The following is a 12,301-nucleotide window of genomic DNA, read 5'->3' as shown; positions in this document are numbered from 1 at the left end:
CCACCAGTGGGCAGGCACGACTGAATGTGCTTAATTTGTGTTTATAATTCATCTCTTGCTCGGCGGTGAAGGAAAACATCGTGAGGAAACCTGCATGTGTCTAATTTCAACGAAATTCTGCCACATGTGTTTTCAACCAACCCGCATTGGAGCAGCGTGGTGAAATATGCTCCAAACTTTCTCCTCAAGGGAGAGGAGGCCTTTAAATTAGCCCAGCAGTGGGAAATTTACAGGCTGTTAATGCTAAAAAAAACTTAGTTATGCATCTTAAAAGTTCCTACGCGTTAATGGTTGGTTACACAAAAATTATCTATCTTTTTTTTGGCTATTTTAACCGATTTTTAATTATATATACTATTTCTTAACACTATATAATAAATGTGTTTAGTTTCATAAATTAGAACAATAACATGGAATCGTTTTGATCAAAACTAGTCCTAAACACTATATAACTTCAATATATATCTTAAGAGTTATCGTAAAGTGAATACTCTCGCGTGACAAAAATAATAATAGAAGTAGTTAGAGGTGCGACGGCGGGGCAGTCAGCGCGGGGTCTCAGTTTTGGAGACCGGAGGGTCCCGAGGTGAGCGGCCTGTACTGGCAGACACGTGAGGGCAGACATTGTTGACGGTTGACAGTTACAGGACATTGCCCATTTTTTTCAGTCAGATGAAAATAATACCAAAACTACATATTTAAGTTTTTTTTAGGTTTAAGACTTATTTAAAGTCGAAAAAGACAATAATAAGTTTAATTTACTTTAGTTTACGTGTAAAGGACGTCTACGTTTATAGGTACCTCATAATGGGAATATTAACCATTCCTTGCATCACCAATGTGCTACCAACCTAGGGAACTAAGTTGTAATGTTTCTTCGCACTTGCTGAAACCGGAACACCTACCATTTTGCTGTAGTAATAATAATTATCTTAAAATAAAATAAATTATCAAGACCGCATTTAAAAGTTAGCAATTTTTCTAATATTAGTTCTAGTACATACTTTATTACAACGTTAATGTTCTAAGTAACTTTTATGAAAACTGAAAATTATTATATTTGGTGTATATTATTATAAATTGTTAAGACTTGTTAAGGCAATTGAAATTCACTCCAATAGTTAAATACTGTTGTATATATTACTTGTGTTATCATTCGTGGATGTTTATTTCGGCTTCAATCATATAACACAAATTCTATTTATATACAGGGGGACAGCCGGTCGGAACGAGAGATACAATTAAACAAATTAATAAAGTTTAATAATAATTAAATTACAATGACAGAATCGTAACGAAAAATCCTGTTTGAATTTAAGCAATAACAAAAAATTAGCTTAAATAATTTTATATATAAAACCAAATACAATAGAAAGAGAAAGAGACAGAGAAAGAGAAAGAAAGGTTTTAAAGAGGAACGTAACGATTCTGCCAGTTCACTTTATTGTTTACCGCGTAAAAGAACTTCGTTTCAATAAGAATGTCTTTGTCATTTTACCCGTACGAAACCGGGACGAGCAGCTAGTTAAAAAGTAATGTAAAAATAGATAAGATGCATAGTCTAAGCAATTCATCCAAACCATGTTCGAAAAATATTATCATTATTAATTATAATTTTATATTAAACCTTAAAAGAACATATTTTTTTAGGTATATTTTGAAGTAATACTTTTTATGCTAATATTCCTTTTTACCATCAAAGTTAGCTTTAACGTCGGATCGGCAACAACAAATAGCCGAAAGGCTTAGCACCGGCCCTGAAAATCAGGTCTTCAATGCTAGACCGTACACCCTTGAATTTTAGGATTACCGTGAATTAAAAAAAATATTCTTAGTACAAAATGAACGATATACCATTTGTTTTAACAGCTGTTGTACATAATTTTATCTATTAGTCAGGTAATGAAGCCCCATATCCTCACTCTGAAATTATCTTCTTCTTCTTCTTCTTGAGATGGCAATCCAACACAATCGAAGGAAATTTGGCGCCGAACTAAACGATCTACAGCCGTAGATCGATCAATAAAATGACAATGCGTGTTCGGCCAAGAAATAAGTAACAACCCCAATCCCAATTTAAGAGTACAAAATTCCCTTTGATTGTGTCAGAATCAAATCAGAGTGAGGAAATATAGAGTGCATATTTGTTTGCATATAAACACTTTGATATATCCTGTAAATATTTCTAGTCTCTTTTAAAATTGCCGCAGTGGCCGAAATCGATAAGAATGACATGATTATTGTTAACTAATCCGGTTATACGTCGGATTTACGCGGCCACGTCCGCTCCGTGATGATAGGAACCGTAATCTTCTTGAAACACGACGAGCTTTTCCTACATAAATAATATGTGAAGCTCTATTTGATAATAATAATATTTATTTATGTCTTATATTTTAAATGAATACATTTTTAATAGGAGCCGAGTTGACCTAGTTTTTAGAATACTTGCATCTTAATTGAGGATTGCGAACTAACCCCAGGCAAGCATCACTGGATTTTCTTGTACTTAATTTTAAAAGGAAGTAATTGAAAAAAAACCTCTTTGACATAATAACAATAGATGTCAAACATGATGTTACCCCTTTACCACTATGCCCCTAAAACAGGATACTCGAATCTTAGGTGCCAGTGACCCCCAATAAATGCTAACATTTGTTTATCTTATTTAATTAGGCTTAAAATTTTCTGCTTAGATAGGATAAAAAATGTTTCTATATGGATGTAAGCGTGGGCATTTTCATGTGTGTGTGTTTGTCACATACAAAGATAATTTATAGTTAAGATTAATTAGCAGATTCTCTTCGCAAAGGGTGATGAAGAACATCAACAGACTATCGTGTATTGTGTACTGTTACTCAAATCAAATCAAAATAAAAATACTTTATACAAGTACGCTTTTGAATCGTCATTTAATAAACTATTTAAAGTAAAGCTACCACCGGTTCGGAATGTAGATTCTACCGAGAAGAACCGGCAAGAAACTCAGTAGTTACTCTTTTTCAAATACAATTATATATGTATGTTATGTCTCGTCTGAAAGTCAACGAGCATTAACGCCACGCTTTTTTACCATCAATATAATCTTGTATCGTTAATGTAATGTCTGTTAATGTTTTTAATTATAATGTATAATTATATAATACTACTTACTCAGCTGTGGAAATTATGTTATATAATATCTTTATAATATTTCTCAATAAATACTATTTAACGAAAAATTAATTTATCAAATCACTGATAGTACCGCAAACAAATGAAAAGAAGAAAAAGAGGTTGTCTTTACAACTTCGTATTATTACAAAAATATTTTATAACATACCTACATACAATAGTATCAATGCTAATAAATTTATCTTATCGACAATTGAGAGCCGAGATGGCCCAGTGGTTAGAACGCGTGCATCTTAACCGATGATTTCGGGTTCAAACCCAGGCAGGCACCACTGAATTTTTATGTGCTTAATTTGAGAGGAGGCCTTAGCCCAGCAGTAAGAAATTTACAGGCTACTAATGTAAGTCGACAATGAAACAGTGAAACTGTGATATTTAAGTTAATCATACATTTGTGTGCAGAAGTCATACATTTTGTTTTGAGAGCAATAAATCGCACCGACAATAACATCGATACATATTTATTAATGCGGTACATTCATAATCGAAACCAGCTATCGTAGTATTAACGCAATAAATAACGCACTTCGAAAAATTTACAATTTATTCAAGAGCAATGTCAAACTTGCGACATGGTATTTAAGAGAAATGTCGTTAAAATGAACAACATCGTAAAACATCAACATGACTCGGATACCAAAAGTGTTGTAAAGTTCGCTTTTTAAACGTGAAATTTCGTCGGTAAAAATTATTTTCCAATCGACGTGAATGCAGAATGTTACATTTGTTTTTTATTACAATTTTGTTTACTCGTGACTGTTATTCGATTGGCAGCGATTATGTCATGAACGTGAAATTTGGAACCAATTATAAAATGTTACATACAAAAACTGGTGACATACCTGTATACTGGGATTGGAGAGATTTGAACAAAGTTACGCCTGTGAAAGATCAAATGAATTGTAATGCCTGCTGGGCGTTTAGTGCTATTGGTAAATATAAAATTAATTAAACATTTATTTCTATTATATTATCACTACCCATAGATATTGCTACTGAAAGTGGTCATCAACGCCCATAGACAACGGTGCTGCAAGATATATTAACTATTCCTTACATCGCCAATGCGCCACCAACCTTGGGAACTAAGATGTTATGTCCCTTGTATCTGTAGTTACACTGACCCACTCACTCTTTAAACCGGAACACAACAATACAGAGTAATACTGATTGGCGATAGAATATCTGATGATTGGGTGAGTTACCTTTCCAGACGGGCATGCACATAGCCGTACCACTAAGATTATATTAATATTAATAATTCCTCATAACACCACTTCTGTTACGATTTCTGAACGATTATGTTCCTTCCCTTGTGCCTATAATGGCTCACTCACCCTTCATACTTCAGCAAAATAATAGTAAGTATTGATATTTCGTGGTAGAATATATAATGTGGTAACCAAACGGGTTTGCACAAAGCACTACTATCAAGTAATTATTGACCTTTATGAATTTTTTAAAATGAAGATGCATTTTTGTCCTAATTTCAAATGTATTATGGTTCCTTTTCGATTAGCATAATCTAAGATGGCCGATCCTGAAGTCTCAAAAAAGAAAACGACCCTCGACTTCAGATACAGGTGTTTTTATTTATATATTTTTTAGGATTTCTCCTTCAGTTACGTATCAGGAGCCTTGGCAAACGAAGATTATACGGATATACATAACTTACCTAAACGAAAAGCAGTCCATTGAGGCAGGCACTTCCTACCACCAATCATAATATAAATAACGTATAAAAGCTAGACGTTAGCTGGCTGGTTGCTGGTTCGTCATATCAATGTATTGATTTATTTATATTTATTTTCAGCAAATATTGAAAGCCATTTGATGATATATAAGAATATGAGTGAATCTTTATCGGAACAGTTTCTAATGGATTGCGATGGACGTAACGTCGGTTGCAGTTCTTCAAGCATATTAAATACATTTTCGTGAGTTTTTTTATTTATTTTAACTCATAGTTAGACATCATTACCATTATAAAACAACGCATGTTCATTCACTGGATAAAATTTTACGTTTCTGACCAGGAAAAGATTTGGCGATATTTTTTTTATGATATCGGTAGGCGGACGAGGAAATAGGTCACCAAATTGTAAGTGGTCACTACTGCCCATAGACAAGGGGGCTGTAAGAAATATTAACCATTCCTTACATCACCAATGCGCTACCAACCTCGGAAACTAAAATGTTATGTCCCTTGTGCCTGTAGTTACACTGGCTCAATCACCCTTCAAACCGGAACACAACAATACTGAGTATTGCCGTTTGGCGGTAGAATATCTGATGAGTGGGTGGTACGTACCCAGACTTGCACAAAGCACTACCACCAAGTGATTACTCCACAAAGCTGCACCAGGATATTTATACGTCAGAATTTCATAGAACTTATCAAGACCTAGCCGTATTCGCATTAACCACTAAAAGAAGAACAGCACCAACAATAAATATTGCTGTTTGGCGGCAGAAGATCTGATAACCGACTGGTATCTACCACTAAAATAAACCACAAAAAAATTTACAGATAGTTTGCTTGCCTCATTCATATTAAATAATAATTGATCATCTAATTTCCAACTCATTATACAATAGTACCAAAAGATTATTTTACAAAATCCCCTGTTATATTTGTATTTTAATGAATAGACAATAATTATAGTAATCGGTTTATGGGTAATTGAATAATTGAAATGAAATTAAACATCATTTTTTTTAAATTAATATTTAATGAACGTAGGTTTTTGTGAATAGGCTATTTGACTGGTTTATAAAATCCATTTTATATTATTTAGTAGAGGTTAAGGAACCCAGTAAAAGTTGTTTTTTTTTTTATTCTAGTACATATTTGCTGAAAAATATCAAATTAAAAATTCCATATTTAAATAGCGCGCGAAAACGCTACTTTGACAATATGGCGCTGCAATGGGGTCGGTGACGTCACTTGCCTGTATTTTAGTCTGCGGCACATATAATCCACATACAGTAGGCAAACGAGGTTAACAGACAAGTGCCGTCATCATAAACCCGACCAATCAGGAGAGTTTTGTGTCACGTGACAAACGTTTAAAAAAATGCATTTTTGTTTATGGGTTTTTGAATAAAGTAATTATTATTTTAACTTTCGTTGATAAATAACCATTTTTAAACTAAACCATAATATATACTGATTACAATAATTGACACTTTACTTTTCGCATTGTCAAATAGCCTATTATCATTTTTATAAGGTTATGGGATGCATATTTGAAGTGGGTGTGGATGGTTAAGTGTTAAACTCGAAGATCGGATCCTTAAATCCCAGATGCATCGTTGGATATTTGATATTGACTTATTCTTAATGTGCGCACTGAGTGGTGCATGCGGTTCTTGTTGCACAACGCAATCGTAAGTACGCTGGTTTACAGACCGGCCAGATTCATCATTTTGCATATTTGTTACACGTGTGTGGTGCTCCACTCAGGATAGTCAGGACTTCATACTTAAAAGTGAATCAAGCCCGTTGAATTTTGGTAGCCTATACTCTAACCATTAAAATATATCAAAATTGTGATTCCGTAAGATCTTAAGTACACTATTTTGATAAGTCTATAATTTTTGATATTCCACGTACATGATATGCGATGAGTTCGAATTTAATTAAAAAAAAAATACTACTTTATATACGAGTATATGACAATCTAAAGCATAATAATGCTTATTTTTAGCAATGTGCGTCATAATCGTCATTATTATGCATTTCTCGTGCAGTAAATACTCAAGATATATGAAATGCCAATTTTCTTCTCAGCTCAGTTTCAGTTTCTCATTCGACAATTCTTTTTTAAAAAAAAGGTATACTAGCTATGCCCCAAATTGATTAAGGAATTACTAATATTCTTATTTGCCCCTCCTTTTAAGTTTATCACTTATTTATTATTTATTTATTTATTCTTTAATGCACCCAAACTTAAACCTAAAAATTACAATATTGCTACACAAAGTTGCATGAGGTGCAACAGGCAGCCGCCCCACTCCTCACTTGTGTTAGGAGTGGGAACGAAAATAGCCCAAGGGGTCAGGATCGTTCCTGCAACTTTTTACATCGCTAGGCGGCCCGTAAACCATTGCGCTATTGACGCTATTCGAAATTTAACAAACTCTTTATGTATATAAATTCTACATTATAACAGTGTAGTATTTTTTTTTATCTTTAACCAGTTTTTGATATAAATTGTAATATAAAAACTGTCAGTTAGCTGGCTGGATAAGGGGAAGAATGATTAAAATTATTTATTTAGAACGGCCCAGTAGTTAAACACAGGCAAGAAGCACTGAATTTTCATTGCTTTATTTATGCTCGTAATTGATCTCGTGCGTTGTTAAGGAAAACATCGTGGGGAAGCTTGCACGTGTTAGAAGAAAATCTACCTGATAAGTATCTACCAACCCGTATTGGAGCAGGATGTTAGGGTAAACTCCAAACATTCTCCTTAAATGAGGAAAAGCCTAGAATAGCCTTAGAATCTACAAATAGTGGGAGACTCACAAGTTGTTATTTTTAAAATATAATATTATAATTATTAGCAAAGCCATTTGATGTTATGTATCAATCAAATATTATGTACAAACAAACTTGCGTTTTAGAGTTAGGGCGTCGAGTATTAAGCATAAAAAAATGCGTGTCCTTCGTTCGAGTTTGCAACAACAGACAGCCAGACAGAATTACTTTCGGATTTCGTTTGAAAAACTTTTTTGTACATAAATTCTACATTATAACGATTTAGTTCTTTCTGCTGTTTTTCCTTAACAGCGAAAGGACCTTTGCTTAGTAATAAGATATTTATATACTTGCTTACTTTAATTAGTAGGGAGTGAATTACTGTTAAGAAACATCTTTGTAAATATTTAATTATATAAGGCCAGTACCACTGAAAATTCACGTGATTTATTTGTAATTAATACTCAGTCCATTATTTTATTTGTACTGGTGACTGCCCGCGGCTTTGCCATCTGTGAAGGGATGTTTTCTTTTTGTTAGGTACATTTTCCGGGATATAAAGTAACTATGCGCTATTCCAAAAGGTAATCTATCCCTGTGCCTAATTTTATTCAGATCCTGTCAGCCACGCAAACTTATGCATTTTTATGCGTAGTAGGTTAGTCTCTCTTGATATTAGTTATCGTTACTGAAATCGGTCGGGGCGATATCATCATCATCGTATCCAACTTTTATATAGTAGCATTTCCTTTTAATAACATACCATACAACAACTCTACTCAAATTTTTAAACGTGTCTGAAATCTGGGCCCTAATATCAAACTATATTTAAATTTATAACATTCGGATTGATTTCAGAACCATAGTTGAAAAATTAGGAGGCGTGCTTCGTGAAACTGACTATAAGCCATATCGAAAACGAATTTTGCCTTGCTCATGGAACCATGAAATTCCAGTAATACCGGTTGTCGGTTATAGGCGTGTACGAACCGACGAGGTGATCATGGCTTACTTCATTTACAATTATGGACCATTATCCGCTGGTAAGACATCCGTCTACTTTTGACTCCTATGTTGCATAATAATGCGCTTTTTAAATCGTCCATTTATTTTTAATTAATAGAATACATAAAAGATTAAAATCAGAATATTTTTTAATGTAGGAACACATAAAGCATAAGCAGCCTGTAAATTTCCCACTGCTGGGCTAAAGGCCTCCTCTCCCTTTGAGGAGAAGTTTTGGAGCATATTCCACCACGCAGCTCCAATGCGGGTTGGCGGAATACACATGTGGCAGAATTTCGTTGAAATTAGACACGTGCAGGTTTCCTCACGATGTTTTCCTTCACCGCCGAGCACGAGATGAATTATAAACACCAATTAAGCACATGATAATTCAGTGGTGCCTGCCTGGGTTTGAACCCGAAATCATCGGTTAAGATGCACGCGTTCTAACCACTGGGCCATCTCGGCTCTTATGTAACACGCACTCTTTGATATTGACACAAATTCAATGTTAAGCACATATAGAGCAACTTTTTTTATGGTGAAATATAAAATAAAGTCTTTATATTTAATAGGATCGAATCAATGTAAATTCCAAATTCAAATTTTGTAAACAAGTAAAATCATGATAATAGAAAAGTATAATAAAATATAACATGTCTTAACATCAAAAAATTTTTAAAAAGCTTACCGAACCGTTTACCTTGTGTCGTGCAGATATTGATCAAATGTCAAAAACACAATTTCCTATCGTTCCATCTACAGGGTGCGTTTTTAATAAATAATTCATAGTGATTTTAAAATGGGCTAACCAAAAATTTATATTGACATAAAAATGTACATATTCATTATGTTTAAATATTATTATACTAATCACACCTTACTCTGCAGGAATAAATTCGGCTTCAATGGCTGTATATAAAGGAGGTATTGACGAACCATCAGATGACATATGTTCACCGAGAGAGATGAATCACGCTGTCCTCATAGTTGGCTACAATGTTTACGGTATGATTTTTAACATTTTTCTAAGCATATTTTATTTATGAATGATAATATGTTCAGAGAACAAAGTTGCAAAACTAGCCTTATTTGCAATGCATTAAAACCTTTTTTCTCGGTAATCCTTATCAGAAAAACTTTGAAAGTGATATATGTTCATGACCAACATTTATATAAAGTCTTACCAGGTGGTGCAGGATGTTTACAGATAAATAAATTATTTACGTTACTCCAAATAATATATTACTTACTTGACTTAGAATTATGTTTACACTATCCTCTTGGCGAATTTTTATTTTGTTATACAAGTGCACTTCACGACGTAACAGAAGAGAGTGGCCCATTACTTTAATATTTTATAAACTTTATTTCTAGTAAAATCAAAAGATATTTTAACTAATAAATTTTAAAGAGATTGTGATTTAAATTATAAACAATAGATTACTTTAATCTTTAAGTAAATACGTATTCTAACATATATAGAATTTCATAAAAATTTAAAATGTAATAGATGTAATTGAATTAAATTAAAAGTACCTTTACTTTTACGTAATTATTCGCTTTTTGCTCCTAAGTTTTCTATCTCATGATTATATCATTGACATCAATATATTTATAAATACAACAGTAAGGGCACCTTCATCTTTTTTGCAATACATATTTTCATAAAATTTTTAGTGAAATTTTTACGTATCTCTGATCCGCGTAAATTGTGAACCCTGATAATCAATGCGGAATAAGACGTTGTCCTGAACAGACATGTAATACTTTTCTCCGCAAACACAGGGCAAACTGCGTGTGAGACTTGAGATGATTTAGATATATATATCAGGAACGCCCAATCTAGGAAAGCCAACCATGTATATTCATTATTCCAGCTTTGTTAACGATAGTAAAAATAAAAATGGCAATATGTACACATTAGTGACACACATACATGAAATTTCTTACTGAAAAGTGGAAAATTTAGGGAAGCCAGACCCAGCTGAGGATAGGTTTTAGCAAAGTAAATATTGAAAAATGTAACATTATATATTGCTTTAGGTACTAAAGCTTAAAATGTGTCACAGTGTCCTCTGAACTTGCTCAAGTGCTTGAGCTCCCTAGAACAAACACCTACCCCCCCCCCCTTGCACCAATCCAGCACTACATATCTATAACGAAAAAGACCTAAATCATTAACTTTTGTTTCAGTCGAACCGGACACACGGAGGAATGTTCCTTATTGGATAATTAAGAACTCATGGGGTACGAATTGGGGTGACAAAGGATATTACTACTTGGTTCGTGGTCGTAACGCTTGCGGTATCGCTAACGATTTATCTTTTAGTATTGTTAATTAACATTTAATTCATTGATAAATTGAATTACATAATAGATTAACAAATTAGCTGTCATAATTGAATTGCCAAAATTGTATATTTTCTACTATATGTATTGGATAATACGTTTCTACTGAATTTAAAATATATAAATACACTTTAGTCATAAAATACAATTTAATATAAACTAAAATATAAAATGTATTTATAAAACTGGCAAAATGTTTAAATAAGAACTGTTATTTTTTTAACATTTATTTAAAATTATTATCATTATCTTACCAATAAAAATAAGCATTTTAAATTATTACATCTCCTCATAGCATTGGTACAACGAACAAACAAACTTGTTACTCCCGTTACTCGACCGCTTAGATTCAGTAACTCTTTAGTCGAGCAATGTATACGGTTCTACAACAGGATCCCAGAAAGCGTTCTAAATGTTGTTGGCAAATAAAAAAAAATTTAAAGAACGCTTCTGAGCGAAAGATTAGTTTAATACAATTACTGATTTCAGGGTGACAGCACACCTTGGGAATGAAACGATAGCTTTCTGGTTATTTCTTTTGATATTGGATATTTGTAGATAATCACAAATTGACAAAAAAAGACTCGCTGAGTTTCTTTCTCCAGTTCTTCTCAAGTCAGGGTATTTTCTTTTCTGATCCGGTGTGTTTAATTTGACAATCAATAAGTAACTGTAATGCTTCTTTATTGAATAAAGGAATTTGATTCGATTTAGTATATGAACTAAAACACTAAAAAGAAATTACATTTTAATATTAATAACTTGAAATTAAATAAGAAATCCATTTATATAATATCTTTTATTTCTCACAAAACAAAACTGTAATTTTATTGCATCAAGATATTTGGTTTGAACTTGTGTTACGTGTACTTTAAATATTATAAAAAATGTCGTATATATTATTCGGACATTTCACGATCGTGTACTGCGATGAGTTTCGTCTTTGTTCTTCAAGAATAGTTCTACTGGTGATAAAAGATTTTCATAAAAGTTTTCTATGCCTAAAGAGAAAAGTATCAGGTTTTTGGGCGTTGACCAAATTACTAACATCTAAACTGTGTCGGCGACAGGAAAACTTGTCTCCGTCTATCCATTAACGAAGTTATCTATTGTCAATACTTGTCATTTGTGTTTTGTATCTTTTGTAGTTATTTACAGATATATTCAATATACAGATTCTGGATATAATAATATGAAAAACGTAACGGATAGATATATTATGAAATATTATTGAGAGGTAAATTTATAGGTTGTTAATGTTTTCACTTACAGTGGTTTATTTCTTCA

The 12,301-nt window shown here is 32.9% G+C and overlaps 1 protein-coding gene across 1 annotated transcript; it reads left to right on the top strand.

Annotated features, from left to right (window-relative positions):
* The first annotated feature begins 3,866 nt into the window (after positions 1-3,866).
* On the top strand, positions 3,867-11,124 carry LOC125067328 (cathepsin F-like). Its single transcript, XM_047675867.1, has 5 exons — positions 3,867-4,106; positions 4,988-5,111; positions 8,516-8,700; positions 9,554-9,670; positions 10,859-11,124. Exons 1-5 carry the CDS (start codon positions 3,890-3,892, stop codon positions 11,005-11,007), a joined length of 792 nt encoding a protein of 263 aa, XP_047531823.1. The 5' UTR covers positions 3,867-3,889; the 3' UTR covers positions 11,008-11,124.
* The last annotated feature ends 1,177 nt before the right edge of the window (positions 11,125-12,301 follow it).

This window comes from Vanessa atalanta, chromosome 11 (assembly GCF_905147765.1).
Source record: "Vanessa atalanta chromosome 11, ilVanAtal1.2, whole genome shotgun sequence".
Lineage (NCBI taxonomy): Eukaryota > Metazoa > Arthropoda > Insecta > Lepidoptera > Nymphalidae > Vanessa > Vanessa atalanta.
The sequence above is the reverse complement of the archived record's forward strand: the minus strand, read 5'-3'. Positions and strand labels throughout refer to the sequence as shown.

Bases quoted from the DNA above. Each gene is read 5' to 3' on its own strand.
- LOC125067328 (XM_047675867.1), top strand. From the start codon at position 3,890: ATGTTACATTTGTTTTTTATTACAATTTTGTTTACTCGTGACTGTTAT. The intron at 4,107-4,987 runs GTAAATATAAAA...ATTTATTTTCAG, and splicing joins CTGGGCGTTTAGTGCTATTG to CAAATATTGAAAGCCATTTG. The intron at 9,671-10,858 runs GTATGATTTTTA...CTTTTGTTTCAG, and splicing joins AGTTGGCTACAATGTTTACG to TCGAACCGGACACACGGAGG.